At 42.5% G+C, this 20705-nt stretch overlaps 1 protein-coding gene and 1 long non-coding RNA gene across 2 annotated transcripts; one reads left to right on the top strand and one right to left on the bottom strand.

Moving 5' to 3' along the window:
* Window positions 1-3493: 3493 nt before the first annotated feature.
* LOC129834660 (uncharacterized) lies at window positions 3494-7271 on the top strand. The gene is made up of 3 exons (XR_008756291.1): window positions 3494-3744; window positions 4104-4181; window positions 7035-7271. It is a non-coding gene; the product is annotated as an uncharacterized LOC129834660 (long non-coding RNA).
* A 1932-nt stretch (window positions 7272-9203) lies between these two features.
* On the bottom strand, window positions 9204-14185 carry LOC129834600 (Golgi to ER traffic protein 4 homolog). The gene is made up of 9 exons (XM_055899775.1): window positions 13620-14185; window positions 12587-12665; window positions 12371-12452; window positions 12107-12256; window positions 11872-12010; window positions 11621-11761; window positions 11441-11516; window positions 11260-11332; window positions 9204-11118 (listed from the first exon to the last, which is right to left on the bottom strand). The coding sequence occupies exons 1-9, from the start codon at window positions 13760-13762 to the stop codon at window positions 11030-11032; spliced, it is 972 nt and encodes a 323-aa protein (XP_055755750.1). The 5' UTR covers window positions 13763-14185; the 3' UTR covers window positions 9204-11029.
* Between the last annotated feature and the right edge of the window lie 6520 nt (window positions 14186-20705).

Below are 20705 nucleotides of genomic sequence, written 5' to 3'. Positions count from 1 at the left end.
TAATACATTTGATTGATTGATTGACCTGCATTAATACAAACACACTGCAATATTTGCAAAGGTAGAGAGAGCGAGTCGAAAACAGCAGGTCTGGGACAAGTAGCACGTCCGGTGAAAAGGTCAGGGTTCCATAGCCACAGGCAGAACAGTTGAAACTGGAGCAGCAGCACGACCAGGTGGACTGGGGACAGCAAGCAGTCATCAGGCCAGGTAGTCCTGAGGCATGATCACATTTTTTGGTTCTAGTCAAAATTCTAGCAGCCGTGTTTAGCACTAATTGAAGTTTATTTAGTGCTTTATCCAGGTAGCTGGAAAGTAGAGCATTGCAGTAGTCTAATCTAGAAGTGACAAAAGCATGGATTAATCTGAATCATTTTTGGACAGAAAGTTTGAGATTTTTGCAATGTTACGAAGATGGAAAAAAGCTGTCCTTGAAATATTCTTGATATTTTCGTCAAAAGAGAGATTAGGGTCCAAAGTAACAGTTTTATTTGAGACGACTGTACAACCATCGAGATAAATTGTCCGATCCAACAGAAGATATCTTTGTTTCTTGGGACCTAGAACTAGGTATCTCTGTTTTGTCCGAGTTTGAAAGTAAAACATTTGACGCCATCCACTTCCTTATGTCTGAAACACAGGCTTCCAGGGTGGGCAATTTTGGGGCTTCACCATGTTTCATCGAAATGTACAGCTGTGTGTTGTCCGCATAGCAGTGAAAGTTAACATTAGGTTTCCGAATGACATCACCAAGAGGTAAAATATATAGTGAAAACAGTAGTGGTCCTAAAACGGAACTTTGAGGAACACCTACATTTACAGTTGATTTGTCAGATGACAAACAATCCACAAAGACAGATAAGATCTAAACCAGGACAGAACTTGTCTGTGTAGACCAATTTGGGTTTCCAATCTCTCCAAAAGCATGTGGTGATCGATGGCATCAAAAGCAGCACTAAGGTCTAGGAGCACGAGGACAGGTTGCAGAGCCTTGGTCTGACACCATTAAAAGTTAATTTACCACCTTCACGAGTGCAGTCTCAGTGCTATGATGGGGTCTAAAACCAGACTGAAGCGTTTCGTATACATTGTTTGTCTTCAGGAAGGCATTGTGTTTCTGTGCTACAGCTTTTTCTAAAAATTTTGAGAGGAATGGGAGACTGGGGATCGTCACCGTAAATGGTCGCCGTGTCTAAACACATATGGGACACAATTTGAGGGATTTTAAATGATATTATTAGTAACCAATCAGATCAATAGGACTGTAGATGTTTTCAAAGTGAGGAGAAAAAGACAGGAAATGTTGATATTTTGAGAGGAAACAAAACAAACCTAAAATATAGGCCCGATAGTTTTTAAAATATTTTCTGGGTCATGGTTTGGCTTTTTCAAGAGAGGCTTTGTTACTGCCACTTTTAGTGAGTTTGGTACACATCCGGTGGATAGGGAGCCGTTTATTATGTTCAACATTGGAGGGCCAAGCACAGTAAGCAGCTCTTTCAGTAGTTTAGTTGGAATAGGGTCCAGTATGCAGCTTGAAGGTTTAGAGGCCAAGACTATTTTCATCAATGTGTCAAGAGATATAGTATTAAAAAACTTGATTGTCTCTCTTGATCCTAGGTCACGGCAGTGTTGTGCAGACTCAGGACAACTGAGCTTTGGAGAAATACGCAGATTTAAAGAGGAGTCCGTCATTTGCTTTCTAATGATTATGATCTTTTCATCAAAGAAGTTGAATTTATCACTGCTGAAGTGAAAGCCATCCTCTCTTGGGGAACGCTGATTTTTAGTTAGCTTTGCGACAGTATCAAAAATACATTTAGGATTGGCTCTATATAATAAGGTCATCACCAAAGTGTGCAGTACACAGGTGCACAACAAATAATAACCCTATTAGACGATGAAGACATGCTTGGTGATGCACATGGACAAATGGTCGGGTTGTAAATGTTACCTTCTCTTATTCCAGGATTACATCAACTGTGCTGAGATCAGGGTGGAGTTCACCTGTCGTCACTTCACTGTGGGTATTTTATTAGGATCCCCATTAGCTGTTCCAAAAGCAGCAGCTAATCTTCCTGGGGTCCACACAAAATATGAAACATGACATAATACAGAACATCAATAGACAAGCACAGAACTACATTAAAAAAAAAGTCTTTACAAAAAAGCATAATTAGCCTACATATCAATGCACGCATGCAAACTATCTAAGTCAAATAGGTGAGAGGCGTTGTGCCGTGAGGTGCTGCTTTATCTGTTTTTGAGACCAGGTTTGCTGTTCACTTGAGCAATATGAGGTGCAACGGAGTTCCATGCAATAATGGCTCCATATAATACTGTACGCTTGAATTTGTTCTGAATTTGGGGACTGTGAAAAGACCCCTAGTGGCATGTCTGGTGGGATACGTGTGTGTGTCAGAGCTGTGTGTAAATTGACTATGCAAACAATTTGGGATTTTCAAAACAATGTTTCTTCTAAAATGATGACGTGATGCAGTCAGTCTCTCCTCAACACCTAACCAAGAGAGACTGGCATGCATAGTATTTATATCAGCCCTCTGATTACAATGAAGCACAAAACATGCCGCTCTGTTGTGGGCCAGCTGCAGCTTAACTAGGTCTTTCCTTGCAGCACTGGACCACATGACTGGACAATATTCAAGATAAGACTAAACTAGAGCCTGCAGGACTTGCTTTTTGGAGTGTGGTGTCAAAAAAGCAGACCATCTCTTTATCACGGACAGACCTCTCCCCATCTTTACAACCATTGAATCTATGTTTTGACCATGACAGTTTACAATCTAAGGTAACGCCAAGTAATTTTATCTCCTCAACTTGTTCAACAGCCACACTATTCATTACCAAATTCAGCTGAGGTCTAGACCTTAGGGAATGATTTGTACCAAATACAATGCTCTTAGTTTTAGAGATGTTCAGGACCAGATTATTACTGGCCATCTATTCCAAAACAGACTGCCAATGAAAGAGTTGTAAGCATCAGGGTCTCCAAATGATTCATGCTAGTATAATCCTTATTTCCTCTTTCTCTCAAAAACGTGAGGTCAACACTGTGCTCTCTGACATCATCAAGCACATTATGCCGGATCATGCCTTTGAGGATGCCTATGCTCAGCTCCAGTCCGTGATAAGGAAGATCCTCACCTACTTTCATGACTTCTCTATCCTCTTCTCCATGGTAAGACTTGGTTTGATATTCTCCAGTCTCACACAATCACTTGTGTTTGTCAGTGGATCGATCTAACTAGTTTCTCTATGATTCTCCGTTAGGAGCGTTTCCTTCCCTTCGTGGACATGTTCCAGAAGGACTGCGTCAGGGTGAAGGTGTGTCTCTCCATCATGGACGTCTTCATCAAGTACGTCTGGTTTAGGCAACACCTTGGTTGATGTCATGCTAAGTGGCTAATGACACCCAAGCTAAATATCTCTTCAACTCTTTTCTATGTGAACTCAGTTTGCTTCTGTGCATGTATCCATGTGTCTATCTCGAATGTCTGTCTGTGTCTGTCCCTTCAGACACCAACAGGAGCACACTAGAGACCCTGTTATCCTCAATGCTCTACTGCACGTCTGCAAGACCATGCACGACACTGTAAAGTAAATAGTCAACTGTGGGTGGGTGTGTTATAAAGTGACCCCACTCTCTCTGTGTCCTTTAGTGCGCTGACTCTGGAGGATGAGAAGAGATCTCTGGCCTTACTGATCAATGGCTTCATACGCATGGTGAGTGTCTGACTGAATACCCCTCTTCTGGGTCCGCACTACTTCTCCTCCTGCATTTCCAAGGCTGACGGACAGTGACCCCCCCTCCACGTGAAAACAGCCAAGGGGCCAACCATAACCCCTCATAAGCCCTTATCTACATCGTCTTATCTGTGTGTGTGCACATACATACATGCGACACCTAGACCACACCTAGACATGGTTGACCTTTATTAACTTGTGTGTAGTTCTGTAATTGCAATACAAACCGACTTCTTTTGACAGTTGATATCGATCTAGTTAAACGTTGTAAGAATTTTCCAAAGGTTACACATAGAGCACATACTGTAAATGCACTCAACTTATTGTCTTCTTTTCAGGCTGTGAACCAGCTGGCCATGGAGACAAGCTGTGTGATGAGGGGGAGCCACTCCCATAAGACTGCTGCTTGAGTCAGGGTTTGTCACACCACAGCACTATCTACAGTACCAGTCAAAGTTTGGACACACCTGCACATTCAAGGGTTTTTCTTTATTTTTTACTATTTTCTACATTGTAGAATAATAGTGAAGACATCAAAACTATGAAAAACAATTATGGAATCATGTAGTAACCAAAAAAATGTAAAACATATTTTACAGTTTCGATTTTTCAAAGTAGCCACCCTCTGCCTCTTGACATTCTCTCAACCAGCTTCACCTGGAATGATTTTCCAACAGTCTTGAAGGAGTTCCCACATATGCTGAGCACTTGTTGGCTGCTTTTCCTTCACTCTGCGGTCCAACTCATCCCAAACCATCTCAATTGGTTTGAGGTCGGGTGATTATGGAGGCCAGGTCATCTGATGCAGCACTCCACCACGCTCCTTCTTGGTCAAATAGCCCTTACACAGCCTGGAGGTGTATTGGGTCATTGTCCTGTTGAAAAACAAATGATAGTCCCACTAAGTGCAAACCAGATGGTATGGCATATTATTTTAAGGATATAGCCTACAAAGAAATACATTATGAAGCATTTGCGAGTGAGGTCCTGAGCACTCAGGAGCATGTTTTCATCAAGGATCTCTCTGTACTTTGCTCCTTTCATCTTTGCCTCGATCCTGACTAGTCCCCCAGTCCCTGCTGCTGAAAAACATCCCCACAGCATGATGCTGCCACCACCATGCTTCACCGTAGGGATGGTGCCAGGTTTCCTCCAGATGTGACTCTTGGTTTTGCGACTGCACTTGAATAAACTTTAAAAGGTCTTGAAATGTTCTGGATTGACTGACCTCCGTGTTTTAAAGTAATGATGGACTGTAGTTTCTTCTGTATACCACCCCTACCTTGTTGTTGCTGTATACCACCGCTACCTTGTCACAACAACTGATTGGCTCAAATGTATTAAGGAAAGAAATTCCACAAATTAACTTAACAAGGCACACCTGTTAATTGAAATGCATTCCAGGTGACTACCTCATGAAGCTGGTTGAGAGAATGCCAAGAGTGTGCAAAGCTGTCATCAAGGCAAAGGGTGGCTACTTTGAACAATCTCAAATATAAAGTATATTTTGATTTGTTTAACTCTTTTTTGGTTACTACATGATTCCATGTGTTATTTCATCGTTTTGATGTCTTCACTATTATTCTACAATGTAGAAAATAGTAAAAAAAAATAAGAAAAACCTTTGAATGAGTAGGTGTGTCCAAACTTTTGACTGGTCCTTTATGCCATTTAGGCCAACAACAACATTTTGCAGACCCTTTTATCCAAAGCAATTTACAGTCATGGGAAGGGGGGATGCCTAGTCAGTTCTACAACTGAATGCATTCAACTGAAATGTGTCTTCCGCATTTAACCCAACCCCTCTGAATCAGAGAGGTGCGGGGGGCTGCCATAATCGACATCCATGTCTTCAGCACCCAGGGAACAGTGGGTTAACTGCCTTGCTCAGGGGCAGAACAACATATTTTTACCTTGTCAGCTTGGGGATTCGATCCAGCAACCTTTCAGTTACTGGACCATGGCTCTAACCAAGTACTAGTGGTACTGGGAATCCAACCCACTATCCTGATGTTGCAAGCCCATGCTCTACCAACTGAGCTACAGAGGACCATATGATATTGATTTCTCAGAGTAGACTTTAGAAATATAGAGATAAAGTGAAATGAAAGAATCATTGGAGTCAAAGTCGCTGCTTATACATGTTCTTTGTATTTTTCCATAGAATATGTTTTACTTAACTGTCCTCTCTTATCCCTTCCTGTTCTTCCTCTTTGTGCTATAGAGTGTTCGTAGACAGGGTAGTCTAGCCTTCTCTGTTTGGCTGCCTCTTGGCTCATGGGGAGCTATGTAACAACAAACTCAACCTGTGGAATCTGAGCCACACACGCACCTCCGTGAGTAAAACACAGGCAGTTGTTTTTATATTTTTTTACTTTTTTTTTAGGGGTGGATCAGCTTAATATTGCGGAAAGAATGTTGCTTCCAATGTAATTGTCTGCATCATTTCCAATCCCCCATATTTTTTGGGGTAAATATATATATCCATTCACGTATGCATACATATACACATATATACATACACATACCTACATAGACATACATACTTTTTTTAAAGAGTATACCTTTATTATTATTCCCCGCAAACCCTACCACCGATCCCCCAATTGGAGTAAACTGATAAACATTTCTGTTTTTACCTTCAATTTATACATCTTATACACATTTTACAGACACAGTCTACTTTATAATAGTTCTCTCTTGTTTGTTCTTAGTCCTTCCTCTATTTCTGTTGTCCATCCAGTTTGATTTCCACTTGTAACTGTGCTATTTCACAATAGCTCCGCACCTATACACATTTCACAGATCCCGTATGCCCTACATTGTTTATCTTGTTATTAGTCCCACCCTTCAGCTCCACTCAACCCTTCCCATCTATCTTCCAACATCATCCATTTCGGATTTTTATTTGCCATATATTTTTGAACTGTGCTGTGATGCTTCACAAAAGATTTGAATCTTCCTATTCTCATAGCTTCCACGGATTGTAAATTAGAAATAAACATTTTTGCTAAAATAATTATATTATTGATTGATTGACTATGGCTTTTCAAATCCCCCAGTATTGCTATCTGTAGCGTTAGTTCTACGCAAATGTTGCAATTCTTCAACCATTCCTGGACCTGTGACCAAAAACGAGCTACATGCGGACAATACCAAGACACAGGCAGTTTTAGGTGCAAGAACAAAACATGGAGAGATATTCACTATCTCTACATACACAACACAGAATATGGTTTATTTCTTAGTCACCCTCTTTTTCTTGACAGGTGAGGACACTAGAATTCATCAAGCTCCAGGCCCAGCAGCCAGACATGGTTCAACACCTCACCCTGCAGTCTAGGACCTGAGGCCATCAACTACATCCCCTGTCCCATACATCTACAGTGCCTTAAGAATGTATTCCCACCCCTTGACTTTAACATTTTGTGATACAGCCTGAATTTTAAAATTATTACATTTAGATTTTTTTGTCACTGGCCTACACACAATACCCCATAATGTCAAAGTGGAATTGTTATTCAAAATGTTTACAAATGTATAAAAAATATAAAGCTGAAAAGTCTTGAGTCAATAAGCATTCAACCCCTTTGTTTTGTCAAAACTAAATCAGTTCAGGAGTAATGATTTGCTTAACAACTCGCATAAGTTGTATTGACTCCCTCTGTGTGTAATAAGAGTCTAACTTGATTTTTTTGAATGACTCCGTACCCCACACATACAATCATCTGTAAGGTCCCTCAGTCGAGCAGTGAATTTCAAACACAGACTCAACCACAAAGACCAGCGAGGTTTTCCAATGCCTCGCAAAGAAGGGCATCTATTGGTAGATGAGTAAAAATAAAAAAGCGGACATTGAATATCTGTTTGAGCATGGTGAAGTTATTACACTTTTGGATGGTGTATCAATACACTAGTCACTACAAAGATACAGGCGTCTTTCCTAACACAGTTACTGGAGAGGAACGAAACCACTCAGGTATTTCACCATAAGGCCAGTGGTGACTTTAAAACGGTTACAGAGCTTAATATCTGTGATAGGAGAAAAATGAGAATGGATCAACAACATTGTAGTTACTCCACAATACTAACTTAATTGACAGAGTGAAAAGAAGGAAGCCTGAACAGAATAAGAATATTCCAAAACATGCAGCCTGTTTGCATCAAGGCACTGAAGTAATACTGCAAAAAAATGTGGTAAAGCAAGTTAACTTTTTGTCCTGAATACAAAGTGTTATGTTTGGGGCAAATCCAATAAAACACATTACTGAGTACCACTCTCCATATTTTCAGGTATAGTGGTGGCTGCATCATGTTATGGGCATGCTTGTAATCATGGAGGATTGGGGAGTTTTTCAGGATAAAAAATAAATGGAATGGAGCTAAGCACAGGCAAAATCCTAGAGGAACACCTGGTTCAGTCTGCTTTCCACCAGACACTGGGAGATTAATTCACCTTTCAGCAGGACAATAACCTAAAACAGAAGGCCAAATCTACACTGGAGTTGCTTACCAAGAAGACAGTGAATGTTCCTGAGTGGCCTAGTTACAGTTTTGACTTAAATCTACAAGACCTGAAAATGGTTGTTTAGCAATGATCAACAACCAATTTGACAGAGCTTTAAGAATTTTGAAAATAATGGGCAAATGTTGCACAATCCAAGTGTGGAAAGCTCTTAAGAGACTTACCCAGAAAGACTGACAGCTGTAATTGCTGCCAAAGGTGCTTCTACAAAGTATCAACTCAGGGGTGTGAATAACTATGTAAATTAGATACCTGTATTTAATTTTCAATAAATTAGCAAACATTTCTAAAAACATGTTTTCACTTTGTCATTCTGAGGTATGTGTGTAGATGGGTGAGACATTTTTTTTTTTAAATCAATTTTGAATTCAGGCTGAATAAGTCAATGGGTATGAATACTTTCTGAAGACACTGTACATCCCCTGTAGGGATTGTCTCACCTTAAAACTGCATCTGTTTAGTGCCCACTAGGTGTCAACTAGGCCCCTGGAGGACTGTACACTTACAGATTTAACATTTTCAGTATTTCATTTGGACCTAGTAAACTAGGTTGGTTGCCTCCAGCCAATAAGTTACATCAATTGATCAATTAATTGCCAGATTGATATGACACTCCCTCTTCAAGTCTAGACTGATCCTAGATAGGAAAAGCTCCTTACTACACCATAAACTAACATTATAGATAACCGATTCATACAGTGCCGTTAAACTTTACTCCATTTCAAATGAATGTATACTTGTGTATTTCTACTGAACTGATATTTCTCCATTCTGCATATTATTGTAATAATGTCTGAACATACATGATTGAAAAAAACTAAATCGTGATATTGGGGTATTTGTTTTGGCTCCTCTGAAAGCAACCAACTCATTCAAGCACAGCACTCTTTAAAAAGACTGAGGACAGAGAAGCTATCACCATTTGTGTTTATTTACTCAAGTAGTGAATCATTTAAAAGGCAAACAACCCCCATTTGCATTCAAATGAAATTATCAAAAACCAAATGTTATGTTCAACATGCTGGCTTGCTTGCCAGAGCCCCAGTCTGTCTAAAAAGCCTTTGATCACACATACCCCTCAACTCCGGTAGCGTTCCCTAAATATTCTGCGCATTACCGTACATACGACTCACACACCAGGAGGAATAATATATATGCAGGCCTTTAATGCTATCCAGGCAACTGATCTTGTTGAGTTAGTGCATTGAATAATGATGTAACCAATGGTATTAACTTATTTTTTTAAGCTGAGATATTTGTAGTGATCCTTTGTGGCTCAGTTGGTAGAGCAACACGCTAGAAAAGCCTGGGTAGTGGGTTCTACTGCTGGAATCACCCTTACGTAAAATGTACACACGCATGACTAAGTAGATTTGGATAAAAATGTCTGCAAAATGACATATGTTAAAGTAGTAACACTTATGGACATCATGGCTATTATCAAAGATGTAACTTTATAATAACAATACCTGAAGGATGTGTCTGTTAGCTTGGAAGAGTCACGTGAGAGTATTTATAGCCGTTATAATTCCAAAATAGATAAGAACCCCTAAGACCTTTCACCACTCTTCTTAAACATGAATTCAAGAAATTACCAAAACACATACAGTAAGTTAGCAGTGGAAAATGTCAAAGAACTGGCTTAAACAACCACTGTATACTCTCTCTATACACGTAAAAGGAGTCTTCATGTTGGATACTGGGGTATATTTAAACCAAACCCTGTGAGATTAATAATTAAGCTTCTGGATATCGACAATATAATTCCACAATAGGCTGGGATTTTTTTTGTTTTTATCTTAGTATTTTTAAATCTTCTTAGTTTTTTCTGGTCTCAGTCAAACATCTGGACCGACAAAAATAGCGCAGTCACCAACTCAATCTGACAATGTATCGGGGAGGTGGCAATGTATTAGAAGACTTCAACGTAACGGATTCACATTCACATGAGCATGCCAAACACATTTAACACACACCCACCCAGGTATATGACCTGAGCATACCCATCTACCAGTGGCGGTTGCTGAGGGTAGGATGACTCCTAATGATGGCTGGAACAGCACTAATGGAATGGCAAACACATAGAAACCATGTGTTTGATACCATTCCACTCGAGCCATTACCATGAGGTGCCATCTACCCGTCTACTCCTGTCGACTTAAACACACGTAATCTTCCATTTGGATTATGAGTAGTGGTCAAGTCCGGCTTTAGCTTTCAGCCAGGTGTACGATGCCTGACAGGTACGTCTCTCTACACCATGCAGCTACCACATTACAAGTTGTTTATAGTAATTATTTAATACAAATTACTACCTGCACCTGTGGAAGATGCATGGTATGAGGAGAAAAAGCAGCACTCCCTAGAATGAAAAGGGTTTCTTTGTTGTTGTATCCCAGGCTGCCGTGTTATTTAACGAGTTGAACTTTGACTGAAATGAATACGCAGCCATTGTTGAATCTTTTCTGCCCCTGTGGATGAGAGAAAATAAGTCCAGGGAAGGAAGGATTGCAGTTGCTCTCTTATCCTTTTTAAAGAAACAAACCTACACAGAAAATTGTCCAAAACTAAGAAACAAAAACGACAAAAAAATACAATTATAACATAACTCAAACGGAAGGAATTTGCATTTTGGCGCAGTCCAGGCAGTGCTGAGGGGGATAGTTTGGCCTGCTCTTTGTTCGGGTTCTTGTTGGATGTAGAGGGGGGGGGGGGTCAGCCTTGCACTACCCTGTGCTCTCAGTCCAGCTCGATGGGGCTGCCGTGCTCCTGTGCTTCCTCTCCCTCCTCATCCTCACCTGAGCCCATCAGGCTGTTCAACAGGTTTCCTGACAGATACAGAACACACTTGAATGAAACACAAACATACCGTTTCACCAAGCAGCTTTCAATGGTGATCAGAATGAGTTTGCAAAAATACTGCTTAGGTCATGCCTGGTATTTAAGAGATGACAGTCACAAGCACTTACCTAGCAATCCACCATATGATGAAGACTGTTTGGGTGGCACCCCGAAGAAAAGCTGTCCTATCCTGTCGAGATACTGATGCAGCAGGCAGTCAATGTAACAGGAGAAGGGGGGAAAAATCATTAGACACCATGCCGAGTTACAATGCTACATGAGGAACACTCATTAAAGGGTCAAGCTCACCTCATTATACATAGGGTCCCTCTTCAGGGAAGGCTGATACTGCTCACATAGCACCGTGAACACTGTTAATTTTCCTCTGCAGAGGAGAACACAAAAAGTTGAGGCACATTTATGAGAACCTGGAAAAACAATGTGTTTAATTCCCTGAAGGTTTTGGTAGTTGGATAAATAAGGCCTTACCCATCCACTGCCAGCAAGAGAAACCAGATAAAGTTGAGTAAGGGCTGCACAAAGGGAGGATCCTTCTCTATTGAGGGGTGTTTCTGTGTATATGTGCTGAAAACTACAGACGCACTGTTTTTGTTCTTTAAACAGAGGAACCTGAGCAGGAAGAGGGAGGGGCAGAGGTGAACAAGCGATTCAACAGCAGAACAAGCAGCTTTTGTTGACAGATTGAAAACGGATCAGGGTGCAGGGAGACAGAGACTTACTGCAGGACGGCCTGTGCCACAAACATGTCCACCTCGCTGCGAAACCCCCGCTGCGCCGAGTACTCCACCAGCATCTGGGCACATCCCTCTCCATCAGAGGAGTGCAAGAAGTGGTAGCGAGACTCACTGTAGTTTTGCTCTAAACAGATATAATTATATCATATTCAACCTCTGTTCAGGGAAACATGAAAATGATATCCTTGCAGTTTAATGTTCATAGTTTTCTACTGAATACCTTTCCACAAGGTGACTGCTAGGAGCTGATGCAGTTTGGGGGCGCCCAGCTTCCCCGAGCCACCTGTGGACCACTTGAGTGCACGGGACACAAATGCTACTCTCTCTGGGGAGTTGGGGTCCATCAAACTAAACAGCTTAGCCAGGTGCTCTGAAATTACAACCCAGAGGAGCTTAACACAGCGACTACGGCACACTGACACTAACTGTGTTTATACTGTTTAACTACAATTCATTATATATACACACACACACGTTAGCTCACCTAAGTCTTCGTCCTCCACCTTTGCCTCGGATTTCTCCAAAGACTCTAGCACCAACATTGACAGGTCTGCAGCACTGTTAAGCTGTGGATGACAAAAACCTGTCATTTGCCACAGAACTCCCAACTGTTCAGCTGTGGATAATTAAAATTGCTATAGCCAATGCCACAAAAGTGGCCGAAATGCAACAAATGACCCAGCGTCATGACTTCTTATACCTGGTTGTAGCTGAAGAAGAGCTGGGCGCCATTGTACATCAACTCCCTGGCATCGGTGTGCTTTGCCTGTGAAATATACCTGTGTCAAACAGAGATGGCAAATGTCATGTCACTTACAAACTGAATTCAAGCCAGGCTAAGCAAGTGACAGTATCAATCAAATGCATTTATAAAGCCCTTTTTAGATCAGCCGAGTGACAGTATGAATGTTAGTGTGGTAGTCCCCCTGCCTAATAACGAGGGCTGAAAAGTAATACTCAGTCACTGGACCAACATTTCTCAATACACGACAGTAAATCACAGTTAACTGTCAGTTACTAGGCACACACAGTTCTCATGTGAAGTTAGGCTACCTGTCATGACAGTCAAAAACATTGAAGTACAACAGTAAGTGAATGAATTACACCCAATGACTGATGACACCATCGCTATTAAAATAGTGATGGAAGGTTAGGAACCATGGGCAATACCAACACCCATAGCTAAATTGATTGTGCATGTGTAGCAAAGACGACTAGCTAGCTAACGTTAGCTGGTTAGGACATGTAAGTTAGCTAAAACAAACTAGCTTGCTCACGTTGGCTAACTACACACACTCTAGTTAGCGCGATAGCTAGATAGCCAGCTAGCGTTAGCTACTACTTGTATCTGACATGATTGTTACTGGGCTGGAGATGACAGTCTGATTATCAGTGTGTCAGGTCAGTGAACGGTATCTTTACTAAACAAAACGTACACTTATGGGGAACTAGTTAGAAAAACGAGATGGACTGGCTAGTTAGCTAGCGTATATTGCGACATTAGCTAGGCTAGCTCGCATGCTGTGTCCCATTTTGTGACTTGGAGTGATTGACGCAAAAAACTGTCCAAACAAAAAGAAGGACTGACCCTAGTGGGTGGGGCAGTACCTTGAATATACCAATCATACACTAAAATGTAGGCAGCAAGGTTAACAAGTAGAACGGTCTGGAAAGGGGAGGCCCAAAAGCGAACTAATAATCTCACCGGGCTAACGAAAATTGAAATTTCTTACCTAAAAAATAAGGTTCTGTACATCTGGTGAGCCTCATAGTAATCTCCCTTTTCAACACTGGCTCGCAGTTTCCCTTCAACCCGCTGCGTTCCTCCACGATTTCTTGCATTGGAGCACTTCAGAGCCTCCTGCTCCGACATCATTATTGTTTGTTCCCAGCAACTCGGCCCAACAACCAAACGTTGACACTGACAGTGCAGAAAGCGTGTACAAAAAAAATACCTAGCATTGACCCATTTTACTTGCCGTAGTTAGCTATGGCACAGACAGAATGGGCAACACAGACACGCCACAAAGGCTATAAAGCTGAAGCATCCGTTCAGAACGTTTTCTCACCACCAAATATGGTAGAGAGAGGAAGTCCAGTGGCAGGTCGTGGGAGAGGATGGAACTGGGTGAAACTGTGTCGACATTCTGCAAATTTTCTCATCGATGAAACATCTGATCTCAATACATTTTCTGTTCCCAAAACTAAAATCTTTTACGAACACAATGCATTAAGTTTTATAGACTTGACGCTTTCCCAAAGTCTTAAAAAATAGCGTTGTTTAGAAGGAGTGTAAGGTTTGTGTACATGCGCACTTCACAGAGGAGGCGTTCCCTGAAGGAAATCTATAAATACTGTATCTTTGGCTATGACCTTGTGTTGTTTACATCCAAGTCAGGTACTAGCAAATACAGTCTGGGGCGTTAGTGACAAGAGTCCCTGCTAAAGTTAGGCCACTTTCATTTCACTAATTTTGCGTTTACACATTTTCACCGTTTTATTACAGTTACCTTTTTTATGTGATCAAATGTTTTTTTTTTCTTCATCTAAGGTCACAATGAGATAGGGTGCCGGCCAGCCTGCCAGCTTAGTTGAGTCTGCCACTAGTGCAGTCAGCTCAACTTTTTATTGAGACAGTGTCTGTGCCTCGGTCTAGGTCGGACAAAACTTAACATGGCAGTGTTGGCCTTAGCAATCTCACTGGATAAAATACCTCCTCCGTTCCTGTCGTTATTGAAAGAGATTGTGATCAGTGGAGATTTTAGCATGTAAATCTTGGTGGGGCAAACAAACAAAAAAATGTTTAGATGCCAGCAAAGCCACTACACAACACTAAACAATACATGAATTGCACTGTAACGGTTTCAAACGGTGCCCACAAACTGTTAGGGCCTACATAAAACTGTCCCAACAGCGGAGCTTTCTTTTCAGCACCATGGATTGAATCCTTACCACTGCTACACCTGGTTATCAGTGGAGCCTTGTCTGGCACCAAAACAGTTCATTCAGCCTGATTTACTGCCTTAAAAAAACGAAACATAGCTGATATGGCTGACTTGCTTAAACAAATGTGGTTTCTACTGACAATTAGGATGTACAAACTATGGCATAAGGGGACAACGAACAGATTAGAGGCAATCCGTAATTTCGATTAAGACATAATGAGCGAGCTAGGACGGACATAGTCAATATAACTATTTGTTCAGCACTTTTGAAATGTACAGCAACAGAATTCAGAATATGGGCTGTTCTTACAGTATTCTCCCTGTACACCAAGTCAGAACCGTAGGATAAATAAAGGGGGCATATAAGCAGGCAATGAAAACTCTTACAATATTCGATGATTACATTTCTCTAAAACAGGCTATAGGGAGAAAGTGACCAAACAATTAGGGTGAGGCACATAGGCTGCTAACAGCTTACTACACAACATACACTTACTATTACTTTCTTAGCTACAGTATACATATCTCCCTGGCATATTACATCATTTATGCAGCAGCATACAATACATTTTTGGACTCACCTTGTTGTGCCTTGCTCACTTGAACAGCTCACTTGTGCGGCTGTCCTTCTGGGCAAATTTTGTCATCAAGGTCTGGCATTCTCTGGATTTATGGTGCTTTCAAGACAACTGGGGGGGAAAACAAGGTTGAATCATGACATCAGTGATCTTCAGGTCAGAGCTCTAGAAAGAGGCCTGAGTTCCCGACTTGGAATTCTTGGATGAGTTGGATGACCGTTCAAAACGTATTTTCCCAGTCTGAGCTCTTTTTTTCTGAGTTCCCAGGTGTCTTGAACTCATTGAAGTCTGAGATTTCCCAGTTCCAAATTTCCAGTTGTTTTGAACCCGACAGAAATCATGCTGGATTGACAGCTTGAATGTTTATCCTTTTAAGCTTGGAAAAGAGACCCTTTTACACCCAGACTTGGACCACATCCCACTCCACTGAATAGCACACTAGTGATTGGCTTTAGTAACGCTTGCAGTTAACCGCCACTGATTCCTTCCAAACCACTCATTGTTGAACTTGTCCAATGGCCGATGAGCACGGATACATTTTATCTATACTTTCTCTTCATATGACAAGGATTGAAAAGGATTTGCCAGTAGATTGTCGACGTGATTCACGATGATGACTGCTTGTCTAGCTTGCTAGATAAGATTTTGAAAGTATGATGTTGACCAGATCATTCCATCAAAGCTTTTTTTTATACCCCTTTTTCATGGTATCCAATTGGTAGTTACAGTCTTGTCTCATTGCTGCAACTCCCGTACGTACTCTGGAGAGGCGAAGGTCGAGAGCCGGGCGTCCCCCGAAACACAACCCAACCAAGCCGAACTGCTTATTGACACAATGTCCACTTAAACCGGAAGCCAGCCGCACCAATGTGTCGGAGGAAACACTGTACAACTGGCAACTGTGTCTGCGTGCACTGCGCACGGCCCGCCACAGGAGTCGCTAGTACGCGATAGGACAAGGAAATCCCTGCCGGCCAAACCCTCCCCTAACCAGGACGATGCTGGGCAAATTATGCGCCGCCCCATCGGTCTCCCAGTCGCGACCGGCTGCAACAGAGCCTGGACTCGAACCCAGAATCTCTAGTGGCACAGCTAGCACTGCGATGCAGTGCCTTAGACCACTGCCCCACTCGGGATGCCTCAGTCCATCAAAGCTACGGTAGATATAATGTGATTTGACATCATTTTATCTGTGGCCAATGACCTTGAGCCTTCTTGGATGGGCACTTATAATGTAACTCTATGGCAGCACTCAAGGGGCTTCAATTTTTGAGCTCTCTCCATAGATTTTGCGGTGACGTAGTGTCCCCATGAGTGGCAAAACACTGAGCCAATCACTACGCAACTAGAGAACATTACCAACCACTACGCTCCGTATTTTCCACTGGCTGCCCCACCACCACCACAGAAAGCACTGAGCTAGGATGAAACACCTGCATTTTGGAGCTGCTTTACTCAAGAAAGCAAAAAAGAGACCATGTTTGTATGAAGCTATTTTAAATTGTTTGCAAACTGATATGGGACAAGTATTAATGCCAAAATAACATGCAAAACAGGCAATAAAATATCTCTATATATTTGCTTTTTTGCTAAACAGGTGGGGCTTGCCATGAATGACGGGTCGCCACTGATTGTGATAATATCTCACATCTCAAAATAGGATTATGTAATGCTAGATCCCTTACTTCCAAGGCAGTCATAGTCAATGAACTAATCACTGATCATTACCTTGATGTGACCTTAATGTGATTGGCCTGACTGAAGCATGGCTCAAGTCTGCGATTACTCACCTCAGATTAAACAAAGAGTTTTTCTTCAATGAGTCGGACGGGAGGGATACCCTACAGATACCCGACCAGGCCCAGATCCCCGTCATTCGCTGAAGAAGGAAACAGAGATTTTGCCTTGTGAGGATCAGGTGACGATCATGGCGACGAGTAACTAATCAGCCTTTGCCTTCCGTCCCGTTCAATCGCTGGAAAATAAATGGGACGAACTGTAAGCACATATATCCTACCAATGGGACATTAAAAACTGTAATATCTTGTGTTTAACCGAGTCGTGGCTGAACAACGACATTAAGAACATACAGCTGGCGGGTTATTAACTATATCGGCAGGATAGAACAGCAGCCTCTGGTAAGACACGGGGCGGGGGCCTATGCATATACGTAAACTACAGCTGGTACACAATATCTAAGGAAGTCTCGAGGTTAAGTGTCTCATGATAAGCTGTAGACCACACTATCTACCTAGAGAGTTTTCATCTGTATTTTTGGTAGCTGTCTACATACCACCACAGACCGATCCTGGCACTAAAACCGCACTCAATGAGCTGTATACCGCCATAAGCAAACAGGAAAACGCTCATCCAGAGGTGGCTCTCCTAGTGGCCGGGGACTTTAATGCAGGGAAACTTAAATCAGTTTTACCTAATTTCTATCAGCATGATAAATGTGCAACCAGAGGGAAAAAAATTCCAGACAACTTTACTCCACACATAGAGACACGTACAAAGCTCTCCCTCGCCATCCATTTGGCAAATCTGACCATAATTCTATCCTCCTGATTCCTGCTTACAAGCAAAAATTAAAGCAGGAAGCACCAGTGACTCGGTCTATTAAAAAGTGGTCAGATGAAGCAGATGCTAAACTACAGGGGGAAAAAGCACAGACTGGAATATGTTCAGGGACTCTTCCGATGGCATTGAGAAGTACACCACATCAGTCACTGGCTTTATCAATAAGTGCATCAAGGACGTCCGTCCTCATGGATTACAGGCAACATCCGCACTGAGATAAAGGGTAGAGCTGCCGCTTTCAAGGAGTGGGACTCTAACCCGGAAGCTTATAAGATATCCCGCTATGCCCTCTGACAAACCATCAAACAGGCAAAGCTTCAATACAGGACTAAGATTGAATCCTACTACACCGGCTACGACGCTCATCGGATGTGACAGGGTTTGCAAACTATTACAGACTACAAAGGGAAGCATGGCCGAGAGCTGCCCAGTGACACGAGCCTACCAGACGAGCGAAATAACTTCTATGCTCGCTTTGAGGCAAGTTACACTGAAACATGCATGAGAGCATCAGCTGTTCCGGACGACTGTGTGATTACGCCATCCGCATCCGATGTGAGTAAGACCTTTAAACAGGTCAACATTCACAAGGCCACAGAGCCAGACGGATTACCAGGATGTGTACTCTGAGCATGCGCTGACCAATTGGCAAGTGTCTTCACAGACATTTTCAACCTCTCCCTGTCTGAGTCTGTAATACCAACATGTTTCAAGCAGACCACCATAGTCCCTGTGCCCAAAACACTAAGGTAACCTGCCTAAATGACTACCGACCCGTAGCACTTACGTCTGTAGCCATGAAATGCTTTGAAAGGCTGATCATGGCTCACATCAACACCATTATCCCAGAAACCCTAGACCCACTCCAATTTACATACCGCACCAACAGATAGACAGATGATGCAATCTCTATTGCACTCCACACTGCCCTTTCACACCTGGAAAAAGGGAACACCTATGTGAGAATGCTATTAATTTACTGCAGTGCAGCGTTCAACACCATAGTGCCCTCAAAGCTCATCGTTAAGCTAAGGCCCCTGGGACTAAACACCTCCTTCTGCAACTGGATCCTGGACTTCCTGACGGGCCACCCCCAGGTGGTAAGGGTAGGTAACAACACATCTGCCACGCTGATCCTCAACACAGGGGCCCCTCAGGGGTGCGTGCTCAATCCCCTCCTGTACTCCCTGTTCACTCATGACTGTACGGCCAGGCACGACTCCAACACCATCATCAAGTTTGCTGATGACACAACAGTGGTAGGCCTGACCACAAACAACGATGAGACAGCCTATAGGGAGAGAGGTCAGCGACCTGACTGTGTGGTGCAAGGACAGCAACCTCTCCCTCAACGTGATCAAGATAAAGGAGATGATTGTGGACTACAGGAAGAGGAGGACCGAACACACCCCCATTCTCATCGACGGGGCTGTAATGGAGCAGGTTGAGAGCTTCAATTTCCTTGGCGTCCACATCACCAACAAACTAACATGGTCCAAGCACACCAAGACAGTTCTGAAGAGGGCACAACAAAACATATTCCCTCTCAGGAGACTGAAAAGATTTGGCATGGGTCCTCAGATCCTCAAAAGGTTTTACAGCTGTACCATCGAGAGCATCCTGACTGGTTGCATTACTGCCTGGTATGGCAACTGCTCGGCCTCCGACCACAAGGCACTACAGAGGGTAGTGCGTACGGTCCAGTACATCACCGGGCCAAGCTTCCTGCCATCTCTATACAAGGCGGTGTCAGAGGAAGGCCTTAAGAATTGGAAAAGACTCCAGCCACCCTAGACATAGACTGTTCTCTCTGCTATCGCACGGCAAGCGGTACCGGAGCGCCAAGTCTAGGTCCAAGAGGCTTCTAAACTGCTTCTATCCCCAAGCCATAAGGCTCCTGAACAGCTAATCAAATGGCTACCCAGACTATTCCCCCCCCCCCCTCTACTCTGCTGCTACTCTCTGTTATTATCTATACATAGTCATCATTTTAATAACTCTACCTACATGTACATATTACCTCAATTATCTCGACACCGGTGCCCCCGCACATTGACTCTGTACCGGTCTCCCTGTATATAGCTTCGCTATTGTTATTTACAGCTGCTCTTTAATTATTTGCCATTCTTATCTCATACTTTTTGGGGGGGTATTTTCTTAAAACTGCATTGTTGGTTAAGGGCTTGTAAGTAAGCATTTCACCCTAAGGTGCTGTTGTATTCAGCGCATGTGACAATTAAAATTTGATTTGATTTGAATTTACTGTGTTAAATGAGGACTCTCCTCCTGGTTACACTAGTGGCCATATCCCCCTGCACATCCCATAAAGGCGAAGGTGTTGCTAAAATGTATGACCTCAAATTTGAATTTACGGGAAAAACATGACTGCGTTTTCGCCTTTTAAGCTTCTAGTCATGAAATCTATGCAGCCTACTCAATCACTTCCAACATGTCTCCAAACCTACACATTGCCATAGTCACACCCTGGATCTAGATTTGTCCCGTGGAATAAATATTGTGGATCTAAATGTTTTTCCTCATAATCTTGGACTATCGGACCACCATGTTATTACGTTTGAAATCGCAACAAATAATCTGCTCTAACCCCAACCAAAGATTATCAAAAGCTGCGATATAAATTCTCTGACAACCCAAAGATTCCTAAATGCCCTTCCAGACTCCCTCCACCTACCCAAAGTCTTCAGAGTACAAAAAT

This window comes from Salvelinus fontinalis, chromosome 1 (genome assembly GCF_029448725.1).
Source record: "Salvelinus fontinalis isolate EN_2023a chromosome 1, ASM2944872v1, whole genome shotgun sequence".
Lineage (NCBI taxonomy): Eukaryota > Metazoa > Chordata > Actinopteri > Salmoniformes > Salmonidae > Salvelinus > Salvelinus fontinalis.
The sequence above is the reverse complement of the archived record's forward strand: the minus strand, read 5'-3'. Positions and strand labels throughout refer to the sequence as shown.

Bases quoted from the DNA above. Each gene is read 5' to 3' on its own strand.
- LOC129834600 (XM_055899775.1), bottom strand. From the start codon at position 13,762: ATGATGTCGGAGCAGGAGGCTCTGAAGTGCTCCAATGCAAGAAATCGT. The intron at 12,453-12,586 runs GTATAAGAAGTC...TGTCATCCACAG, and splicing joins TCTTCTTCAGCTACAACCAG to CTTAACAGTGCTGCAGACCT. The intron at 11,517-11,620 runs GTAAGGCCTTAT...TCTCCTCTGCAG, and splicing joins CTCTTGCTGGCAGTGGATGG to AGGAAAATTAACAGTGTTCA.